Source organism: Equus przewalskii, chromosome 26, assembly GCF_037783145.1.
Source record: "Equus przewalskii isolate Varuska chromosome 26, EquPr2, whole genome shotgun sequence".
Classification (NCBI taxonomy): domain Eukaryota; kingdom Metazoa; phylum Chordata; class Mammalia; order Perissodactyla; family Equidae; genus Equus; species Equus przewalskii.
Window position 1 is genome coordinate 32,054,783 of NC_091856.1, and position 23,216 is coordinate 32,077,998.

At 57.4% G+C, this 23,216-nt stretch overlaps 2 protein-coding genes across 5 annotated transcripts in view; one reads left to right on the forward strand and one right to left on the reverse strand.

Annotated features, from left to right (window-relative positions):
- Positions 1-2,758: 2,758 nt before the first annotated feature.
- Positions 2,759-16,685, reverse strand: CRAT (carnitine O-acetyltransferase). Of its 4 annotated transcripts, none has more exons than XR_011533674.1 (15): positions 16,080-16,680; positions 13,739-13,876; positions 12,782-13,045; positions 10,525-10,643; positions 9,244-9,297; positions 8,537-8,702; positions 7,979-8,153; positions 7,309-7,487; positions 6,676-6,776; positions 6,160-6,279; positions 5,889-6,011; positions 5,641-5,790; positions 5,227-5,289; positions 4,359-4,496; positions 2,759-3,728 (listed from the first exon to the last, which is right to left on the reverse strand). XR_011533674.1 is itself a non-coding variant. In XM_070596877.1 (15 exons), exons 2-15 carry the CDS (start codon positions 13,763-13,765, stop codon positions 3,513-3,515), a joined length of 1,881 nt encoding a protein of 626 aa, XP_070452978.1. In that variant the 5' UTR covers positions 13,766-13,876; positions 16,080-16,680; the 3' UTR covers positions 2,759-3,512. The 4 variants fall into 4 exon arrangements, 2 of the variants coding, with proteins under 2 accessions (XP_070452978.1, XP_070452977.1); XM_070596877.1 differs by having other exon boundaries at positions 5,655-5,790; XR_011533673.1 differs by lacking the exon at positions 13,739-13,876.
- PTPA (protein phosphatase 2 phosphatase activator) overlaps positions 16,686-23,216 on the forward strand; it is a 31,149-nt gene continuing 24,618 nt past the window's right edge. Inside the window, exons 1-2 of the mRNA XM_070596879.1 lie at positions 16,686-17,010; positions 21,604-21,701. Of these exons, the coding sequence (XP_070452980.1) occupies positions 16,980-17,010; positions 21,604-21,701 (129 nt within the window). The 5' untranslated portion in view covers positions 16,686-16,979. The remainder of the gene's footprint in view (positions 17,011-21,603; positions 21,702-23,216) is intronic.

Consider the following 23,216-nt stretch of genomic DNA (forward strand, 5'->3'; position numbering starts at 1 on the left):
CGCAGTGTGTTAGGCGGCCGCCCCAGGTGTGTGGCAGAAGTGCACAGATCTCTGGAGGAAGGACCCTTCATCCTGGACTTCAGTTATTTGTATAGTTTTTAAATTACAATAACAAAATATAGACAAAGATGGCCACGTACCCAAGGAAATGACAGCATGATTGAGAACCAGCAGAATAGTAGACCCACAAGTACCTCAGATCCTGGAATGACCAGACACAGACTGTGCATTGTTTTACCGTTTTAAAGAATGAAAAGACAAACTTGAAAATATCTGCAGGGAACAGGAAACGTTAAAATGAGCCCTGGCAGATTTTACAGTGAATCAAAACTGAAAAATATAATAGCTGAAGTCAGAGTTCAGTAGGGAGGCTGACACAGCTGAAGAGGACTGGAGGAAAGCTCAGAAGAGTCCAAAATGCTGCAAGGCGGTGCGGAGCGGGGTGCTGTCAGGTGAGCTGTGGGATGTTCAGCCAAGCTCACTGCTTTCACTCCGATTGGCACACACCCGCAACCCTACCCTCCACCTTGGGCTCTTGGAGAACCGCCCAGCACACCCACCTGTGGGTAACCCAATCCAGCCTTTCCAGTTCAGTTGGTCGCCAAGTCTCCTTGCACTCCGGCTCATAAGCATCTTTGAAATACTCAATTTCCTCCACCTCTCAGGCCACTCTGGGTCCAGGTGCCACCAGTCCCAGCCTGCGGGCAGCCAAGCCTCGCCACAGGCTTCTGTCATCCCCACCCAGTCAGGCCCCTTCCATCCATTCCTCAGCGTCTTCCTGAAAGCCTCCTATGTCTTGGGATAAAGCCCAAGTCTTTCTGTGGCCCTGCCCGCGAAGAGCCAGCGAAGAGCCAAAGTCAAGTTCATGCCAGCCTGCATAGAGACACTTCTAGAGGATCTAGGTAAAAGCCATGTAATCTTTAATTCATTAATTTTATTACATTCTCAAATTTCAAATGATGTATTGCACAAAATATATTAATTTAGAACCGTTCTTTTTCACTCCTTTTGCAAAAAAAAATTAAATCAGTTCTTCATGTGTGTCATTGGCATCAGGGTTTGGTTGCCCAAGGGACCACCTCTGGGTCAGCTGACCGATTATCGTGGGTCCACTGGCTAAACAGTTTGAGATACAGCAGCACCTCTGGGTTCCATGTGTGACGCTGTCACTGGAAAGTTTATCCAAAGCCACAAGTGCCATTGGCACAACATTCAGGCAGCTGGGTTTTAAAAATCAATGGTGTAGGAGTGTGTGACCCCAACGCTTCCCTCCCAGTGCTGAGACCTTAGAGCCCGTGCTTGCCCCGCATCCCACCGTTGCAAAGTCTCAGGTCACATGTCACACCCTCAAGGAATAATTACTAACTCTTTATTGTTTCCTTGCCTTTTTATCCCTTACCTGTTCCACTAGGGGACCTCCAAGTGTCCCATCGACACTGCCTGGGGTTGTTTAGGTTTGAGCGTGTCTTCCCCCAACAGTACTGGGCAGCTCTAAAGAACTGAGCGAGCCTCCGTATCACGAGATGTGTAACAACTCCAATGCAAGAGGATGCTCTCACTTCTGAAAGATTATTTTTTTGGGAAAAAACTCTGCCTTATATTCAGACCCATAGGGTTCTTAGAACCTGAATTCCGGGAGTCCTGGTGTCTGGCCGTGTGGCGGCCTGGCCTGGGTCCCTCTCCCCTCCCCAGCACTGCTCACACAGCACTCCAGCTCCTGCCGTGGGCCCTGCTTCCCGGGACTCCCAGGCGCTGCAGAGGGAGCAGCGTACCTGCACTGTACAGACAAGACCCAGGCTGGGGGACGCCAAGGGCAGCCTAAGCGGGGCAAGGCGCGCCTGCTGTCGTGGGGGAATTCTCTGCCAGGTCCCCATGCTCGTGACCCCTGAACAGGCACTCACATCCCCCTTCCCCTGGCTTTACCCCACCCTGCTGGCCTTGCTGGGGTCCCGAGGAGCCACCAGGCCTAGGACAACGCCCCCCAACCCCCATGGTCTGGGGTCCACTTCTTGTTCCCTGGGACTCTGGGTAAGTGGTATGCCTTCTTGGAGCCTCAGTTTCCTCATCTGAAAAATGGAGAAAACTCGTGACCATTGCAGGTCAGCCAGGCCACGAAGCACCTGGCTCACAGGCTCGGTGACCTTCCCGCCCTATCGCCCTGGCCTCTGCTCTTGGGTTTCACATGTGCCTTCCTCAGGGCCAGAGTGTCCCTCAGAGGGAGACTCTTCTCTCTACAAACAGCCCAGCTGACTTTGGGGGGACACCCTGCCTCTGCCAGGTGCATGGGGCTGGGGGCAGGTAGAGGGTTCTGATCAGGTGGCCCCAGGCAGTGGCTAGCGCTGGGGGTGTGTGCCTGCTCAGCCACCACTCCTGCTGGGCTCAGCTGGGGGTGGCAGGATGAGGCCTTGGGCCCTGGGTATCCATCACACACTTCAGCCCTCCAGACCCGAGGCTACAGGGCCCCACAGCCCCCTGGGAGAGCTGTCCCCACCCACAGCCCATGGGACTGGAGAGGCCCAAGTCATGGGTAGGAGGGAGCTGTCTGTGAACACAGCCCTGGGTCTGGGGCCATTCTGGCCCAGAGCCCTGAGGTCGGAGCTGACCCTTGGCTCCCTGACCCAGGCCTGAAGTCCCTTCCTCTTGGCTCCTCTGGGAGCCCTTGGACCACTGGCTGCTTGGACACCAGCTCCCAGACGCAGAGAAAGCCGGTAGAAGGCGTCCGTCCCCACCCTGCCCTCCTCCTTGGCTGAAACACCTCTTCACCAAAAACTTTCCCCTTTATTAATCACCTCACATTTCTATGATACAACCAGGAAGGTGGGTCAGGAACCGAGCTGAGTGAAAGCAAGCGAGCGGGAGCTCTTGAGCCACATTATTCAAAAGAGCATGGCAGCCACAATGGAGATGGCAGCGCGATGCAGGGTCGGGCTGAGGCGAGGCCTTGGGCGAGCCCTTCACCAGTATACCTCACATCCCGGCATCTTAGCCTTGGTGGGGCCTGGAGCCCCCAGCTCCAGGTAATCCTGCCTCTAGGTCCTCGGGAGCTTGGGGATTGGCGTATAGACCCCAGGTGTGCAGATGGTAGGGACTGGCCAGAGCTGAGCTGGAGAAAAAAGGTCCTCCCAGTCTCCCAGCCTGAGGGACGCTCAGCGGGTTCCTTCCCCGGGGGAGGCCTCGGTGGCCTCGCTGGGCGCCTGGCCTATGTCCTGCTCAGCCTCTGAACTCAGCCCAGACTTGGCCCTGCAGGCACTGGGGATGAGCCGCCACAGGCACGTGGCTCCGGCCTGCAGGCCCTGCTGGGGGTGCTGTCCCTGGTCCAGTCAGACCTGCAGGCCCTGCTGGGGGTGCTGTCCCTGGTTCAGTCAGACCTGCAGGCCCTGCTGGGGGTGCTGTCCCTGGTCCAGTCAGACCTGCAGGGCCCGGGGGAGAAGGAGCAAAGGAGGGGAGCCCTGGTGGGTGGCCCACCCCAAGGTGGCTTGGCTGTGGCATTGGCAGGCCTGAGCAGGGGAGGCTCAGAGCTTGGCCCGGGGGTGGCTCTGCAGCAGAGCACGCATGTCCAGGAGTGCGTTCTCCAGGTAGTGCGCCAGGCGGACAGCGTTGGTCTCAGCACAGCTGTTGTAGGCCGACACGGAGAAGTTGATGTGGGCCTCCATGGGGTTATAGCAGACACCATAGCCGTCTGGGACCACGGGCCCAAAGAACATGACACAGTCTGTCTTGGCAGGGACCTGGGGACAGCACAGGACCAAGGCTCTCATCTTTACCCCGCCGGCTACCCCCAGCCCCACGGTAGCTCTGCTCCAACTGTGCTCTGCCTCAGGTGCCCCGTTCTCTTCTCCAGCAACCTGGTTACTCGCGCTCATCCTTTAGGGGCAGTTCTGGTGTCATCCCTCTGCGGAGCCTTCCTTGACCTTCCTGCAGGGGGCTTCAACTGCTCCCTCCCTGGGACTCCCTGGACCCCCCAGCACTTCCTGGGGGGGGGGGGTCACTAGCCCCTGGGGCAGGGCCAGTGGTCTGTCCCTGATGTGTCCCGTGCCCAGTACAGGCTGGCACGGATCACACATTCCTTCATGTCTGACCAGTGAATGAATGAAGCTGATTCTCCTGTTGGGGGGGAGGGGGGTCCCAGTGAAGCCCCTGACCCTAGCTCTTCTGCCAGAACTCAGCTTCTTCTCAGTGGGCCTGTCGTGGCCTGGGTGGGCCACATCACTAAGGTCTGACCACGTTCTAGACTGGAGCTCCATTCAGTGCAGCCTGTGTCCAGCTCTAGCTCCAGTGGGTTCTTCTCCATCCCCCCAGGGCAGTGGCAGAGGCCCAGAGGGCAGGGACCCCTAGATGGCTCTGGGGCAATGGCCCACCTGGCTGGTGGAGAGGTTGAAGTGCATGGCAATGGCGTAGGAGGTGTCCATGAAGATGTCTGGCATGCTCACCAGGTCCTCAATGGCCTGTAGCTTCAGGCCCAGCAGGTGCCGGTCAAAGGCCTCCCCGCGGATGGCCTGCAGGAGGGGGAGCTGTCAGGAGCAGGGGCCGCGGGCCCACAGGGTGCTGCTGCCCTCCTCAGAACCCGTGGCAGCAACACCTCTTTCATCCACTGGCCCCTTGGACTCATGAGACCAGAGCAGCCAGGCAGGAGAGCCCTCACTTCACAGATGGGGAAACTGAGGCCCAGGGAGGCAGGACACTGCAAGATTTAAGAGCATAGGCCTGGAGCTGGGTGGCCTGGCCCCATCCCGGCTGTGGGATCTTGGCAGGTCACTTATATCTTGGAGCCTCAGTGTTTTCATCTGTACGATGGGGACTGTCACTGAACTCCCCTCATGGGATGTCTGCATGTAAGATGGGCAGAGCCTGGCAAACACAGGTGCTCGGAGCCAGAGCAGATGGGAGCCCAGCCCTGCATCCCCTTGACTGCAGCACAAGCCGTCAAAGGGCAGGAACCCCACTGTCTGCCAGACCGTGCACACCCTCAGCCTCCTGGCTCCAGGGGTACTGGGGAGAGAGCATGACACAAGAGCCAGAGGCCACGCCAGGACAGGGCAGCCACTGGGCTCAGCCTCTGTTTCTCCAACTTAAAAATGGGGATATTCAGCCTCGCTCCGGGTGCACCAAAGCTCAGGGGAGGGATGGCTGATGCTGAGAGGGTGAGCAGCCATTTGCTGCAGGAATGGACAGACAGGTGGGAAATGTCACAGGTCAAGCAAGTAGGGACAAGAGGGGCTTACTCACCCGATCAGTGTAGGCTCGGTGGGCCTGCACTGCCTTCCGTAGCAGCTCCACCTTCTGCTGCCCCTGGGGGGTGAGGGTAGGAGGGAGTTGCTGTCCCTGCCCTGTCCCTGCTGCCCACCTTGGCAGCCCACTCCCCACCTGGACCTAGATGCTGAGCTCCTTGAGAGCAGGAACCGGAACTGCCATCTCTCTAGTCAGTCCCCAGCCAAGGCCTGAATAGGGCAAATGCTCATTGCCGATGAGCAAATGAACGAATAATTCCTTTTTCTCTTTGGCTGCCAGAAAGCTCAGGACTAAACTCATGGCTCCTTTTTCTGTTAGATTCCCACTGCTCACCATAGTAGGTACTCAATGCACGTGTCGACAGAATGAACAGGAAGGGAGAGAGCTCAGGCCCAGCGCCCCCATCCTCACCCCAGACCTCTCACCGCCACATTGGAATCATCCATGGCTTTGACGAAGGTCAGCGAGTCTGTGGAGGCTGAGCGGATGGTGTCGGTACGGCCCAGGTGAAACATGCGCAGGGAGGCGCTTTCGTACGTGGCACAGGCCTGCCCATAGATCCTGGGTGGGAGACGGCGCTAAGCACACCCCTGGCAGGTCGCCCCCACCTCTGCCCCAGGTCTCAGCCCTCCCTCACGGGCAGGCAGGGCAGGGTGCACCTGTAGTAGGCCAGCTGCAGTGCCATCTGGATGAAGGCATCCGGGCTCAGCTTCTCCGACTTGGGGAAGTCCTTCCCAAAGTGATGGAACATCATGACAGTGAGGTCCAAGTCCTGGATCATGCTGGGGCGGGAGAGGGCAGGTGAGGAGCAGGCACCTGGTGGCCCTGCCAACCCCAGGGAGGGCCCAAGAGCGGTCTCAGAATGAGCCAGGTATAACGATAGCCCCGACGGGAGGCTGTCAGGCCTGCGGCCCAGCGCCCAGCACCTACATGCTGAGGTTCTGCTTGGCCTTCTCGATGTCGCTCTTGATCTCAGGGGTGATGTTGAAGCGCAGCTTTTTGGGCATGGGCAGGGGCACCATGGGAGACCGCACGAGCTCAGGCTTCTTCCTGCAGGAGACACGGGGCCTCAGGCTCGTGCTGGTGCTTGGGGAGCCTAGCCCACCCCTGCGATTGGGGTGGGGAGGATGCGTCCCTGAAGCTGGAGGGGGCCAGCCCCAGGAGACTCCTGGGTTTGCTTTTCTGAAAACTGTTTCACTCCAGCTTTCAAGTGGCCAAACGGAGGAGGCCAGGAGAGGGGAAGAGACTTGTCCAAGGTCACGGAGCTGGGAAGTGGCAAAGCCAGAATTCCAACCCAGGTCTGACTGACTCTAAAACCCAGGCCTTCTTCTGGCTCCCTTGGAAGAAACAGATTCCCAGGCGTAAGGGAGGAGCCAGTCTGTTGCCTATGTGTCACCTGTCACTGGAGCTGGGGACCTGGGTGGAGAGTGGCAGAACTACACTCACGTGAATTCAATGACGTGGTCCACAAGGGCAATGATGGGGGGCCCCTCTGCTGCTGCGTGCTCATAAACGAGCCCACAGGAGCCGTCCTCGGCCACGATGAACTGTGGAGGGAAACGGGGCATTAGCCAGGCCCCCGGAACCGCTCTCTGGCTGGGTCCAGTGGGAAGAGCCTCTCTAAAGCCACCTAAGGGGTTGTGCTGACATTACTGTTATGAACAACGGCTAACACTCAGCGGGGGCCCATCCCAGGCCATGTCACGCACGTCCCGTGCTGACATACCCCACTGAGTCCCTGCAGCTACCCTTCCGGGAGTCCTACCACCACCCCATTTCACAGATGCAGAGACGGAAAGTCATGGCTGAGATCGCACTGCTCTGCCTGGCCCACATCGCAGGCTCTCTCTGACGTGCTGCAGGGGTGAGTTGGGGGTGACAGCAGTTTCTGGGCCAGGCCCAGTAATGACATGCTGATGGTCTGGTAATTACAGCCGCGTTCACCTGCTGGCTTCCCACCAGCTTTACAAGCTGGGAGGCCGGGACGCCCAGGTGGAGGGGCAGGAAGTCCCGAGGCTGCAGTGGGCTGAATTTGGGTGTGTGTCTGGGGTGGGAGTCATGGCCCAGCCGGGTCCTCACCTGCAGCGTCTTGTCGAACCAGCGGTTGCCACTGTTGATCTTGCTGCCCCCACCGTGGAGCATCTGGCCGGCCACGCGGCTGCGGTACACGTCCTCTGAGACCCGAGGCACGGGCGCGTCCAGGCACACGGTGAAGATGCTTTTCTGGATGGAGCGCACCGAGTCTCGGTTCACCTTGTCTGTGGAGGCATGGTGGGGGAGACGCAAGACGGGGAGAGTGTCAGGCCTGGGGAGGCCTCGGAGGCCTCCAGAACATTCACCGAGTGCTAAGAGCTGGCTTCAGAGCTGGATACTCACTAGGGCCCTGCAGCACCCCGTGAGGCAGGGCCCAACACCTGACCCACTTTAGAAGCGAGGAAACAGAAGCCCAGGGTCAGTGCGGCAGTCTGACTCTGGGGATGACGCCCGTGACCAACAGAGGATTTGGGGGGAATGGGGAGGTAAAGGTGGGCTCCTCAGTCTGAGGACTGGACTCTCATTGCAACTTGCTACTTAATAGAGGGAAACTAAATTAACCCAACTGAGCCCAGGATCCTCATCTGAGAGATGGAGCCGACAACACCCAACCTGAGTTGAGAGGACTCATTGAGAAATGTGGCCGCCCAGGGCCTAGTGTGGGCAGAGGCTGGGATGTGGGCCTCCCTCCCTTCCCCATGCCCTCCCGGGGCACCTTTGATGAGGGTGTTGTAAGCCTTGGCCCAGGAGTTGCGGTGGTTGGAGGTGAGGATGCCCACGGGCTCTTTGTTGGTCTGCAGTGACGAGTTCCAGATCTTCTCCAGCTGCGTGAAGATCTGATCGGAAGTCAGGGGCGTCCCATCGCTGTGGTACACATCCAGCTCAAAAAACTGTCAGGGTACAGGCAGGTGGAGAGAAGGGGGCTGGTGGGGTCTCAGACTGGCAGCAGTCACCTCCCACCCCAGCCGCCTCCTGGCCTTGGCAGCCCAGAGGTCACAGCCAGCACCGTCCCAGGCCCCGAGGAGGGGATGGGGTCAGGCCAAAGGTGAGACGGGGAGGACGTCCCTGCATTGCTCTCCCCAGGCTGTGGGGTAGGCCCACAGCCCCTCCTGCCCTCCGTCAGGCCAGGGCCTCGCCGGGCCCCAGTGGAGATGCCCAGGGCATGCCTATCCTGGGGAGTCCAGGGGCAGGCGAACTGGGGAAGCTGACTTTTGGCCTGGCCGCCTCCTCCCTGGTAGCGGCGTGGGGGTGAGGCCTCAGGGGGCCCACCCACTTGGTAGTTGTGCACCACGGTGATGTGCATGGGCGGCTTCTTGGTCTTGCTGAAGTTGATGACCGAGTCCTGCTTGGGGCCCGGCACGCGGCAGGAGGACAGGATCTGATAGTACTGGTTCATGCACAGCGGCTTTCCCCCCAGGTACTCCACGGGCAGGGTCTCGCTGTGGGGGCAGGGGCATGGTCAGTGGGGAGGAGGGCAGGACCAACAGGGAGCTGCTGGGCCAGGCCGCGGGGGCTCACATAGCAGTGTCGCGCCCCTCACGTCCCTACTCCCACTCAGCATGAGCAGGGGGTCTGTCAGGGCTGGGCTGGGGTCAGGAGGCCTGCATTCCACCCTGGACAGGCCCTGCTTGTGAGTCACCCCGGATACTCCCTTCCCTTCTCTGCACTTCAGTTTGACACAGAAGACATGAAGAAGCGAGTCAACTCCCGAGGTCCTCTTTGGCTGGGATGCCAATTCCAGGGTCTCTCGGGATGTCACCAGGAAGAGGTCCCAGCAGCTGGAGCAGAGTACCTAGGCATCCCAATGCCCATGCTCTGTCTCCCTAACCCCAAAAGAGGCCAGGCCAACAGGAAGAGAAAGGCACCGGGCTCTGGGTCTGCCCAGCACACGGGCTGACGTCCTGGGCCAGGGCTTGGGGCTGGGCTGTCGCTGGGTGAATAATTAGGTGGGTGGGGCAGGGGCAGGGCAGGGCTGCTCACTTGTCAACCATGGCCTTGAAATCCAACACACCCTCGATCAATTTGGCAGCAAACCTGGGGAAACCAATCAGAGATCAGAAGCTGTGTGAACGTTCCAACCAAAGGAGGTCCCTGGGTCAGACGCCCGCTGGGTGAAGGGAGAGGCCGAGGCAGGAGAGGAGACGAACCGCTCCACTCCTCAGGCGCTGCTGCAGGGTGCTGGGCCGAGTCCAGGCGCAGGACCTGTGTTCAAGTCCCAGCTCACCCTTCTGAACCTGCTTTCTTCTAATTTCTAGTGGGAGGACTGTCAGGAGGGCTCAGGGAGATGCTGGTGGCCAAGCACCTAACAGGATTTAGGTGCTAATAAATGGCAGCATGATTATGGCTGGATTATGGGTCAGTACTGGCTGATTCCACCCCAAAGGGCCTGAGGCTCTGGTCCATATAGCCTAGAGTCTGGAAGGAGGTCACCCAGCTCTGAAGCATCAGTTATGGAGGGACCTGGGACCTCGGGGCAGGGGGAGTGGGACTGGGAGGGCAGTGGCTTGTGGTGTCCCCTTAGCTATGTCCCTTCCTGTTTCTGGGCCTCTGTGTCCCCCAGGCCACCTCCCTCAAGCTGGCCTTCCTCCCTGGACTGTCTGGGCCACACCAACCATGCCTAATGCCTGGGGCTGCCCCTGACCCCCAACATGGGGAACATGGGCTAGAGTTCCTGGCCCTGAACCCCTGGCCCTTCCCGGGGAGCCCTGGTCCCTTTAAGAGAAGCAGGTGGTGGCTGTGAGTGGCTAGCCCTTGGGCAGGAGATCCCTGTCACTGGTATTTTTATCCTAGGTAGGACTGGAACAGAGGCCAGGGCAAGTGACATGGCCGAATGTGGAAAAAGGGACTGTGTACAAAGGTCACCCTGGAGCCAGCTGAGAAGAGAGGGAAGGAGGGGTGAAGAGCCAGAATTGGGGAGAGGGGTAGCTTCAGGCACAGGGGGAGGGGAGGGACCTGGTCCCCAGTTTGGTGGTTAACAGTTATGAAGCTTTGGAGCCGGGAAAACCTTGCTGCCTGTCCCGGATTGGCTAATTCTGAGAGGTGATTTTGGGCAGGTCCCTTCACTGCTCTGAACCTCAGTTTCCCCATCTGTAAAATAGGGATGATGTTCCCTACTTCATAAGGCTGTTTGTGGGGATGAAAGACAATGAACAGGGCTGGGGCCCCTCCAGTCTCCTGGGGGAAGTGGCCCTCAGGGCCCTGAAAATGCCTGGAGCCCTGCTCCTGCTGCCCCCTGGCCCTGCCCCAGCCTCGGCCACTCACCGGAGCTGTCCCTGCAGATCCACAAAGTCCTGCTTGGGCAGCATTACACCAGGGCTGGAGTAGATGACCAGGGGCTGGCGGTACTGGAGGTAGGCTGTCTTAAGCCACCACTCGGACAGCTGGGCAAAGAACCAGAGCCTGTGAGGAGGGGTGGGCAGGGACCTGGTGCCCCATAGCCACCAGGCCCAGGGGACCAGGCTGGGCCCCCTCTGGCCTCTCTATGGAGCACAGATTCTCAAAGTGAATGCTCAGATCTAGAACCCCCACCCGCCTAAACCCACCAGCAGCATTCCATCATCTTCCCCTCAGCCTGAGCCAACCAGCATTAGCAAGAGAAGCAGTGAGGGAAAAGGGCTGTCAGGGAACCGGGTGGGGAGGGCGAGCGGGCAGGAGGAAAGAGGCAGCAATGTGAATCCTTTTGCTTTATCTTACAAATCTTTAGTCAATGATTTTACTACTTTTAGAAATAAAAATGTATGTCTGATAGACAGAAAGGAAAAAAGATACATAAAAAGGAAGTCTGCAGAAGGCGTCTCCATGGAGACAGGAGCCCAGGGCTCAGTGCGGCCCTTGGGACCCTGGTCCTCTGTGGCCTCAGTGTCGTGGGCGGCAGAGTGGGGAGTGGACACCCGCCTGGACCTCAAGGTCAGGGAGATCTGGAGGAAGCTCACTGTGAGCATAAATCATCGCACTAGTGACAAGATGTGGGTGACCCACTCTGCATCTCCACCCAGCGATCTGGCCTTTGCCAGAGGTGAGGCTGTTTCCACCAGGTGAGCAGTGTCTCTCTGGGGACCAGCCATGGACATGCTGTGACAGGCTCCCGTCTTGGGGCTGTGTAACTCACCCTTGGGCCTTATGTGCTGACTGCAACATCCCCTCGCTGTGCCCCAGAGCACAGGGCCAGTACAGCCCTCTCTGGCAGGTCCCTCAATCCCTGGAGACCGGGCTCCCACTGTGTTTCCTCATCCCATCTCAAACAGCAGTGGGACGTGCCTCTTCACCACAGATTCCCCTTGGGGACCTGATGGCCTGTGGCACCAGGCCACTAGTCTTGAGCCTTTGGCAAGAGGCAAGGGAGGGCAACATGCCCAGGTTGCACAGCAGATCACTGGGCAACTGCTGTCTGCTGACTTGTGGCCAGAGAACATGGTCCCTGATCAGCCAGATCTCCTCTATAGCTTGGGACCTCCCTGAGAGCTGCTGTGTGGCTCTGGGCTTTCAATCTACCTCTCTGGGCCTCTGTTTCCTCATCTATAGATCAGAGAGGGGCAGCTAGGAGCTTCTTCCCCTTGGGGACAGCTGGGCTGCCCTTTAGCCAGGGGCCCTCCTCCACCAGGGATCTCAGAGCTTCTGGCCACAGTTCAGGAAATGGGGGGAACCCTGCAGATGTGGGCATTCTCCCAGAGAGAATCTGCTGGGCAGTGGCAGAGCCCTTTAAGGGGCCCTGTGAGTGTGGAAGGTGGGACCTCACCCCTTTAGCCAGAAGCTTCTGTTTGAAGAGGAGTTCTGGGCTAAACAAAGTTGGAAAACTGCCGGACCCCAGACTCTCTAAGCACCTTCTGGGGCCAGCTGCCTGATTCCAGAGACTGAGGCCCGGACCTGCTGAGGCTCAGAACGCACGGCCCACCCTCCTCTGTGCAGCCCCCACTCCCCTCATAGCGCCTCCCACTTTATTGTTCCAGAACTGGCTCGGTTTCCTCCCGCACCTGTCTTCCCCGGCCATCCCCATCTCTCCCTCCCCCAGTACAGTTACGTCAGGCCAGAACTGCTCCCCCCGCCCCCGGCCCCCAGCAGCAAGGGCCACTGGTGCTGCTTCTAACACACGTCCTGGCCCGAAAGCCTTTCTACCCTGTCTGCGCCAGCCTCTCCCTCGGGCGATGGCGCGCCTCTCCCCCGATGGCACCAGCCTCCCCACCTGCCTCCCACCCCACTTTCGCTTCCCTCCCGGCATCCAGGGTGGTCTTTTTCACTCTATGTTGAGGCATAAGACGCATACAGAAAAGTGCATGGAGCATCAGTGTAGACACATTTCCACAAGCTGAACGCACTGGCGGACAGATTGAGACACAGAACCAGGGCGATCTGTCACAAACACCACAAATGCCCTGCTTGAAGCCAGCCTGTGGCCCCCTCTGAGCTCAAGCCCAAGTGACTTCTCCGGGCACCCCTGCCCTTGCTCTCCACTCCAGCCTCTGTCCCCAAGCAGGCCGGGCCGTTGGACCTTTGTCCACGGTGTTCCCTTGTTCTCACTCACCCAGTTCTCCGTCTTCCTGGCCCTGCGCTCCAGCCCTTTCTGCAGGCGCTCCCCCACGCCCCCTGAGGTCTGAAACTCTTCCACCAGCTGCTTGGTTTGGGCCCACTCCTCCTCGCTCACGATGGGCTGCAGCGCCTTGAGGTAATGGTCCAGGGACTGCCGCAGCGGGGGCACGGGCAGCCGGGGCAGGGAGTCCTGGTGCGCCTTGAAGCGGCCGGAAACCCGCGTCAAGGAGGAGGGCTTGAGGAAGCCCAGGGGCTTCACCTGCAGATGGAACATCTTGATCATTCTCTCTCGGCTCTGGGAGGCCCTGGCAATCCCAAAGCTGCAGTCCTGGCACTTATGTGTCCATCCCTGGGGGCAGGGCCAGTCTCTTGGGTGGTGCCCGCCCTGGCTTCCCAGCCCAGAAGCGGTAGTTGTCCCCGCCTCTCAGCGGCTTGGAGATGCAGGTGGGGAGGGGGCGGGGGAGTGTGGCCACTGATCTTGGCAGGGCTCAGTGGAACCAAGGCAGGACGAATGGCACCTGTTGTGGATGGCACAGGTGAGGGATCTCTCACCTGTCTGGATGCACAGAGCCCCGCCTTTCTCATCCTGGGATGACGAGCCAGCCAGCAGTGAGGTGACTGCTCCCTCCCAGAGGTCCCCACTTCCTTTTCTCCCACCCTTGCCAGGTTATAAAATAAGAAGGAAGAAGAGAAAATCAGAGGGAGCCAGATGATGACAGCACCCTTCGGCGAGGGTGGAGGCCTTGGCCTTTCTCCTGTCTGTGGGGTAGGGGTAGGGGTGCCACGGGGACAGCGCTGCAGCAAGAGAGAGCTGAGCAGCCTGGCAAGGAGGGTGAGAAGTGGCAGAGTGAGAGAATCCAGGAGACTCTGGAGGCGGGCAGAAAGAGAGGCGGGAGGGTCTGAGGCTGCTGGCAGCAGTGGAGAGGCAAGTAGCAGAGGCTCCGTTCCATACCTTCTCTTTCTGCTGCCCGTCCTCCATGGCAGGACTGAGGTTCTGAGCCCTGTCTGTCTGCCTTGGCTGGATCACTAAGACTAACTGTGCTACCAAGTGGGCGAGCAGAACCTAGCAAGAGACAGCCACTTGCCCCGGCTGGAAAGAGAAAAGAGTCAAGATTCAGGGGGGAGGCAGAGACGGCAGTGGAGACTGACTCTGGTGGCTGTGGTGGCATCCAGGGTTGTGGCAGCAGCAGGAGCAGCTGCTCCACCCGCCCCAGCTTCTAGAAGCGGAGGAATCAGGAACAGGTGAGAGGGCTGGCTATAGGCACTGGAGTAGGAGAAAACCTGGAAAACTTTCTCCTTTCTTCTCTAGATGGGCCCAGTGCCAGGGAGACAAGCCAAGAGGTATTAAAAAGTTCACCTGTTGAAATCTACAAGGTCTGTTTGATGAGGGAAAACTTGGCTGGAAAGCAGAAACTGCCTGGCTGCTGAGGTTAAACCACAACCCTGAAATCAGTCCTGAAAATTGGGGTTGGTGCAGGGGAGCAGACACGGGGAAGGGCGTAAGCGCACAGTGGCTGCAAAGAGCCCTGCCCACGCCCCGTTTCCCTCCAGGCCTCCTGGGGGTCCTTCCAGGCTACCCTTCCACCAAAGCCTGGTTCTCTCGAACTTTGGCTTATTCAGCTGGGCACCAAGAGTAGAGGACTTGAGGGATTAAAAATAAACCAAAGAGGGGCTGCCCCGTGGCCGAGTGGTTAAGTTCGCGCGCTCCACTTCCGCGGCCCAGGGTTTTCACCGGTTCAGATCCTGGGTGTGGACATGGCACTGACCATCAGGCCATGCTGAGGCGGCCTTCCACATGCCACAACTAGAAGGACCCACAACTATAAATACACAACTATGTACTGGGGGGCTTTGGGGAGAAGAAGAAGAAGAAAATAACAAAATAAACCAAAGGATGCTGGCTTTGGGATTGGGCTAGATTTGAGTCACCAGATCCAGGGGATTCTGGCTAAGTCTCTCCTTGCCTCAGTTTCCCTGGCAGTAAAGTGATCAGGCCAGCCCTGGTTAGGTGGTTAAGATTTGGTGCTCTCAAGCTGGGGATCATTTCCTGGTCAGGGAACTCCACCCTCCATCTGTCGGTTGTGACACTGTGGTGGCTGCATGTTGCTGTGATGGTGAAGGCTCTGCCACCGGTATTTCAAATACCAGCAGGGTCACCCACGGTGGATAGGTTTCAGCAGAGCTTCCAGAGTAAGACAAACTAGGAAGAAGGACCTGGCTACCCACTTCTGAAAAATTGGCCATGAAAACCCTGTCAGTAGCAATGGAGCATTGCCTCATAAAGCCCAGAAGGTGAGAGGATGGTGCAGAAAGATGGGCCAGCGTCCCATTCTGCTGTACACAGGAGGTGAACCTGGCTTGACAGTATTAACAACAGAACAAGTGATCAGGCCACCCGGCAGGTCCTGGACGATGGCCTAGAGGCTGTCTGTGGGATGGGGGACACAACCCAGGTGGCAGTGGCAAGGGCGAGGTGGAGCCTTAGGGTCCTGGAAGACCTGCAACAGGCTCTCCACTACTGGCCCCAGATGGGTACTCTCAGCCCTCTGGGACCGGAATATTCTTCTTGGCCCAGAGGGAGATACAAGCGGAGATATGCTTGGAGTAGAGAGAGCAGGAATCCAAATCAGGAGAGCAGCACTGCTTGCTCCAGGGTGCCCTCGGAGGAGGACTGGAGGCTGGATGTGGCCAGGTTCGGGGAGAGACTGGTAGAGAGGGAGGGCATGGAGCTGCCACCTGCTGCCTCCCGCCAGTGCTGAAGATGTCTGAGCAGCCCAGCCCGATGCCTCCACGTGAGTTTCTCTGGCCACACACAGTTCCCCAGGAGCCATCTGACAAGCCAAAGGAGGCTGACCAGCTGGATGGGGTTGGAGAAGTGGCTCTAGCCTTGGCAGAAACGGCCCAGGCTGAGCGTGCGAAGGGTGTGTGTCAGAGAACAACCGTGAGAGAGGCACTCCCCGTCTCTCTGCTCCTTGGCTCGGGGTCTAAAGGTGAGATGCTGCCTGAGACCAAGGTGCCCACTGTCTTTTCCGGGTCGTTGGAATTTAGCGCCATCGGCCGTGGGTTCGATCCGGCCTCTGACCTTGAGCCTCAGCCTCTTGCCCGGCCAAATGGGGGAAGCCCACCTGTCGACTCCACCCCAGCGGCTGCAGGCTGGGCTGCGCGGCAGCTGCCCGGCCGCGTCGCCTCGACGGCCCGTTTCCCCCACTCGGGCGCAGGTGCACGGCTGGCCCGGCCCGCGACCCGCCCGCCCCGTCCAGGGCCCGCCAGGCCGGGCTCCCGGCAGCACTCACCACGGTCCTGGCTGCGAAGGCCAACATCCCTGCGGCCCGCCCGCGGACACACGGTCCGCTCCGCCCCCCGCACGGGACAAAGTCCGCGCCGCCGCCGCCGTCGGTGGGTCCCCGCTAGAGCTTCCGGGCCAAGATCGCCCAGTCACCGCCGCCGCCCAGGAGAGGCGGCCCCGCGCCCACCCTCGGGGCCCGGAGGGCGGCGGACTGGCAGTCCCGGGGCAGAGGACGCTCGGGGCGGGGCCTCCAGCTGGCAGCGAACCCCGCGGCTGACCGCGGGCGCGGGCGGGGCCGGGGGCGGGGCCCGGCGCAGAGAACAGTTGGGGGACGCGCGAGGCGGTGGGGCCCGGGGCGAGGGGCGGGCGGAGTGATGTCCAGCTCGCTCTCTCCCACCTCCCAGCGCCGTCCAAGCCGTTGGAGGCAGTGGTGTGCGCCCCTCTCATTCCGCTACTCTCACAGTGATAGGAAAGCACAACCAGATTGACAGGGCAATGTCCTCTGCTCTTCCTCGAGATAGGGTCAGAGCCACGCACAAAGATGGCAGGCGCGGACGGCCCCGCAAAAGCATGGCCGCCGCACTCGTTGGCCCCCCCCCCCCCCCCCCGAGCCGGCCGTCAGCGCGCATGCGCCGGGGCGCCCCGCACCAACATGGCCGCCGCCGCCCCGTGAGCGAGGCCGCGCGCGCCGGCCGTTGCCGGGCATGCTCCCTGAGTGCCCCGCACCGACATGGCGGGCGTCTCCGCGGGGTGACTGTAATTTTCGGTTTTCGGTTATAGCCGGCCAGTGCTCATCGCGCTTCACAAAGCTGTGAGCGCGTCGTGGGGCCGGAGAAAGGAAGGGTGGGTTCCAGGGCGAAAGGTGAGCGGGGACTGCAGGCATCCGGGCGGCTCCGGCGGGAGGAAGATGGCAGAGGGCGAGCGGCAGGCGCCGCCAGGTAGGGCGGGCTGCGGGCCGGGGGCGCGGGGGCGGTGCCAGGCGTGGGGCGGGGAAGGGGTGTGGTGTGGGGGCTCGGCAGGGGAGGGTCGGGAGACGCGGGAGCTGGAGGGGCGAGAGCCGCGGGCCCCGAGGCGGGACAGGGCTTGAGGGGCCCTCACGGGGGAGCAAGACCCGGGGCCGCGAAGGGGTGGTGGGTGGACTTGGGAGCCCGGGCTGCCCGGGGCCCGGTGGGCAGCGCCGAGGCCAGAAGGGGGGCCTTGTCCACCTCTGGGCTGCTCGGGCCTAAGTCAGCTCTTGACCTGGTGGGGAGGCTGCCGGGATGGGGCCGCCGCCTTTATGAGACCGTTTACCCCCGGGGTACCGGGTGATGCTCCGTGGGCCTGGGCCTCCTCGACCCCCTTTCCAGCCTCCCGCACGTCCTGCCACCCCTCATCCGCCTCCCCTCTCTCCCTCTTGGAGGCCGGGCTCTGGAGTTTGCGGGGCTGAGAATTTATGGAGAGAAACTGCCCCTGCTCGTCTAAACCAGTAGTTTAAAAAGGCTGGTTGTGCAAGGAGATACGAGAGCCTCTGGCATCACCATCTGTAACTTTCATTTACATTGTGGCCTCTTTTTTTAAAGATTGGCACCTGAGCTAACAGCTGTTGCCAATCTCCTTTTTCTTTTCTTTTTCCTTTTTTTTAAAGATTTGATTTTTCCTTTTTCTCCCCAAAGCACCTGCAGTACATAGTTGTATATTTTTAGTCGTGGGTCCTTCTGGTTGTGGCATGTGGGACGCCGCCTCAGCATGGCCTGATGAGCGGTGCCATTTCCACACCCAGGATCCGAACCAGTGAAACCCTGGGCCGCTGAAGCGCAGCGCGGGAACTTAACCACTGGGCCACCGGGCCTGCCCCTGTGGCCTCTTTTTAATTCATTTCAAATGACTGGTGGAGGTGCTAGGGAAGGGGTCTCATAGAGATCCTTAACCTGGAGAAGGGACAAGCTGTTTGCCCACCCCCTACCTTGAGCTAAAAAGGACTGATCACAGATCAGTTTTAAAATTTTGTCAGAGGGGGCCGGCCCAGTCTGTTAGGTCTGTTATGGTCTGTTACTGCGTTCGGAACCACACGTTTATTTTATGTGGTTCAAAAACTTTTGTGTGTGTCCCCTTAGAAATCCTGGTAATGACTTCAGGAGATACAAGGCAAGGTGAATTATCAGGGAGGTGACTGTCTCTGACAATGGGTGGTGGCTGGAGAGAATCTGCACTGAGAGACGAAGGCTCAGGCGGGCTGTCTATGGCTGGGAAGATTCAGGTTCCCTGGAGGGGGTCTGTCTGTGAAGTTTGAAACAGGATGTTTTGGAACAAATGGAAAGAGCTACTTAACTGTGTGGTGGTGAAAATCTTCGGTTTTGGAGTCACACAGACCTGGCTTTGCCTGGCAAGTCGCAGCCTCTGTGAGTCTGTTTTCTTCTGTCTTAAAATAGGGCGACTATACCTTCTTCAGAGTTGTAGTGTGTGTTCCATAGCTGATGTGGCTGAAACGTGGGCGTGGTGGGCAGTCAGTAAAGGCGGATTTACTGTTAGCCTTCTCAGAGGTGGTCCAGGGTGAACATGTAGACCAGATCCCAAATGGTAGATGATAACACGTTATCCTCTCTGGGGTTTTTAAGGAACATCTCTAAGACTCTGCAGATTTCCATCTTATACTGAGATGTCGTAGGGGGATCCAGCTGTCCTGCGGCACCTTTGTCAGAGACCGAGTCTGAGGCTGAAGAGACTGTGGGTCTGACCATTTATCACAGTTGCGAGTTTGAAGGCTTGTTTTTCTTTTTGATTTGGGATTATATGTTCTGGGGACCTGTGTGTGTTTCATCAGTGATTTGTTACATTGCTTCCTACAAGGTAGCCTCTCCCCTGGGACCATGTTGGGTATGGCCTGGAGGTCTTCCTCTTTGTGAAACATCCCCTTGCAGGTTCTCAGAGAAAGAGCGAGTTCCCGAAAGGGCATTCCCAAAGATCATTTGCAAGTTGATTAGTTGAAATGTGGAACATGCTTTCCCATAAAAACAATGCGGTTAGGTTCCCAGCCTAATAAAGTTTTTTATTTAGCATCTTACTTAGAGTAGCAGTTTACTAATAGCAGCGTCCTCAATTTTGGGTTCTGGGAACAGGACTTGCAGAACAGGTGGGAGGAGGAAGAGAATTTCTGGTCTCTTTCTGGGGCCCTGGTTTGAGTTTTGAATTAGGCAGAGGTTTGCATGGCTCTTATCTCAGATTCTCTGTCTGTCTCCTGAGGTCTTCTGGCACTTTTCCTTTCCTCAGGGCCTCTCCAGGCAGGCTCTATTCCCCCAAATGTCATGTGTTCCAGAATCTTCTTAGGTCCTTGTCCCCTTTTCTCCATGCACCTGATGTCAGTTCGGTTTTAGGAAGACGGTGGGGATGGGACAAATTTATACTATGTTGTGAGTGACTGGTAGTCCTTTGCTCTTCCGGGAGATTTTCATTTTTAGAGGAAGATGCTTATTACTCTAACAAATCTCCAATAGTAGATTCAGTCCGCAAATCCCAACCCCAAACCCTAGAGTCAGGTGCATTTTGGGATTCAGAGTTTTTCAGATTTCAGAAAGCAGTGCCCCGTAATCAAACAAAAATATTCTGCAGCAAAACATAAGTTTCCTACGTGGGATACACAAAGCCTGTAAATGTCATGTCACTTTAGGTTTAAGTTTAGTACCACATGGTTTTGTGCCAAACTTATTAAAAAAAAACCTTTGGGTTTTTAAAACCTTTTGGATTTTGGAATTCTGGATAGGAGACTGAGGGCTGTGTCTCCCAGTGTCACGGTGTGAAGGGATCCTGCAGTGTGGGGAAGATATTTTTGGCTAGGGAGGCCATTCGGAGTAAGCAGTCAGCTTTGGTGCCAAGTGTGTGTCTAGGACGGCTCATTAAACTGCCCCGTGTTTTCCTTTCCCTCAACTTCTGAATATATAGAAACTCCACTTAAAATAGGGTTTTTTGTGGGGGCTGGCCTGGTGGCATAGTGGTTGGGTTCACATTCAGATCCCAGGTGTGGACCTATGTAACACTCATCAAGCCATGCTGTGGCAGAGTCCCACTTACAAAATAGAGGAAGATTGGCAACAGATGTTAGCTCAGGGCTAATCTTCCTCAAGCAAAAAGAGGAAGATTGGCAACAGATGTTCAAGGCCAATCTTCCTCAGCAAAAAGAAGAAGAAGAAGAAGAAGAAGAAGAAGAAGAAGGTTTTTTCTGATTATAAAAGTACTATATGCTAGTTTTGAATAGTAATATGTAGGTTAGAAAACAGAAGTCCTTTATAAATTTCACCTCCTTGAGACAACTATTATTAACTTTGGTGGTTAATGCTTTAGGTTTTCCCAAGGCATATGCTAATAAGTATATGTGTTGTTTATATTAGTATGTAGAGTTGGGCTTTTGTTTTTTTAGTTTTTTTTGGTGAGGAAGATTGACCCTGAGCTAACCTCTGTGGGCAATCTTCCTCTTTTTTTTTTTCTCTCCAAAGCCCCAGTAAAGAGTTGTATATCCTAGCTGTAGGTCATTCTAGTTCTACGTGGAACGCTGCCACAGCCTGGCTTAATGAGCGGAGTGTAGGTCCCTGCCCAGGATCTGAACCGGCGAACCCTGGGGCACCAAAGCAGAGTACATGAACTTAACCACGGGGCCACGAGGCCAGCCCCTGTAGAGTTGTTTTTACAAAAGCGAGATTATATTACATTTGATATAGTACAATTTTCTTTCCTCACTTATGAAGATCTAGGCTGTTTTTCCTATGTCAGTAATTTAGATTTTATTCTTTTTAAAAGCTAGGAAGATTTTCATTATGTGGGCATATCATTATTTGCCCATCGCCTGATCGACTAACGTTTGGGTTGTTTCTGATGTTTTTGATGCAGTTAGCACCTTTTTACACGTGTGTCTCTTTCTGCGAGTACATCTGAAGGGTTGATTCCTGGAGGTGGAACTGGCAGCTCAGTGGGTGAATGCAGGCGGGGCTGAGTTGCCCCCTTAGCAGCTTCTGCCACCTGAGACTCCCCCCAACAGTGCAGGAGAATTCCTGCTCCCCCTTCTGCAGCCACTGCCCGATGTTCTTGATCTGCCAACCTGGTTTGGAAAAGTGATCTCATCTAATTTACATTTCTTTGCTTATTTGGAAGGTTGGTAATTTTTTCAAATGTTTATTGGCCATTTGTTGTTGTTCTTTTTCTTCTTTGAATTGTCTGTTTCTGTCTAAAAGATCAACTTGGTTCTATTTTTCTAACCGTTCTGCTGGTTGGGCAGCAGGAGGTGAGGGCATGGCAGAGCCCCCAAATGGATCAGCTGTTGAGGGGTTGCCACTACGGCCTGGCCCCTGTCGGGCAGGGAGAGGCAGGAGGCCGGTGGGTTTGGCTTAACAAGTCACTGCTCTGTCCTGGGAGCTTGATCTCGTTTATGCTGGCCTTGCGTGTTGGAGTCTTGGTTTAAAAGCGTGTGTGTGTGTGTGTGTGTGTGTGTGTGCGCGCGTGTGCGTGTGTGTGTGCTGGGGGGAGGATTCTATTGATCTGTTTGCCTTTGCATTTTCTTTATCAAGATTCTTCGGAGGATGCCCCTGCAGCCACTCAGAACTTCATCATTCCAAAGAAGGAGATCCACACGGTTCCTGACATGGGCAAGTGGAAGCGTTCTCAGGTGCCGGAGGGGTCTGCCCTGTGGGCTCGCAACTGGGATGAGAAGCTTGGGCTTTTCAAAGCCTGTGGTTTTCTGGGCATGACTGGGGCTGCGCGCTCCTGCCCCTTCTTGCTCTTGGATGCAGAGCTGTTAGAAGCTGGGGAGAGAGGTGACGGGGAGCTGACTGTCCCTCCTCCTCAGGGCAGAACTCAGAGACGCGTTAGTGCGGAACTCTCTGGGGCCGGGGCCGGAGTAACCCCGGAGGGTTCTGCTCCTGGCTCTCATAAGCCGCCGCTCCTTGAGTGTTGTACTGATTGAACGCCAGTGTCCTCAGTCACAGGGTGGGTCCCTTTGATTCTTGGTTGCAAGTACTAGCAAGTCTGGGAGCCAGTGTATCAAAGGGAGAGGGTATCATATGGAAGCCTCGCCAGGGAGGGGGCTGAGCCTAGAGATGCCAGGGAACTGGGACTGAGGGCACTGGGGGCGGACCAGCCTTCTGTGCTGCTCGGTCCACGTGGTGGGCAGAAGATAACAGCCTGTAGCTCCCAGGCTTCTGGAAAGACTGGGACTAAGAAAAAGAAAGCCACTTTCTAATTCCCAGGGAAGGCCTTGGGTCCCGCTCCAGCCAGGTGTCTCCGCCTGGTCTGGTCAGCTGGGGTGGGGACTGTCACTTGTCAGAAGGGCAGGCTCAGGGTCCCAGCAAGCTTGGTGGGCTCTCTTTCAGGAGTCTGCTGTGCTTGCATCGAGCCCAAACCCTACAGCTGCCGGGCCTTGTCCTTGTTGGGCCTGGGGGCCGTGGAGCCTGTCTGGCTTCTCTTTCAGAGGTGGTTATCCTGTCTTTTCTGAGCTGTGTTCCTCGCCGAGGCTTCACCAGGGTAAACACTTCAGCTCCTTTTCTTGCTCAAAGCACATCATTTGAATACTTCGTCGTCCTGTTGCTGTAGCTCAGGGTTTCCCAAGCTCAGCACTGCTGGCATCTGGGGCGGAGGATTCTGTGTTGGCCTGTGCGCTGCGTGATGTTTAGGAACCTCCTGGCCTCTACCCGCTAGATGTCAGTAGCACGCCTGCCCCTGGTTAGCACAACCGAGAATGTCTCCAGACGTTGTCAGCAGTCCCTTGGAGGCGGAGAACACTGCTCTGCCCTGAGCTTGCAGGTTTGTCTGAATGCAGACGTGGCTTCAGCCCCTTGCTTTCCCCCGGACATCCTCTGGAGAGAACTGGGTGTTTGGGCTGTGCCAGCAATTCAGCTCAGTTCATGCTCCCAGAACCGTGGGAGGCGGGCTCTCTACTCAGCTCCATTTTGAAGGTGAGAAAACTTGGGCCAGAAGGCCAAGAAATTTAGCAAGGTGGCAAGGCTACGAGTGGTTGAGCAAGTGAGTGTGACATGGCAAAGGTTCACGCCCCGGTGGCCTGGCTCTGGAGCCCCGTCGGGGGAGCCACTGTGCCCGAGGCTGCAGGTCAGCAGAGGAGCGCCTGTCAGCCTCACCCGGCCCAGGCCTGTTTTTGTGAAGAAAGTGTTGCTGGAGTGCAGCCACA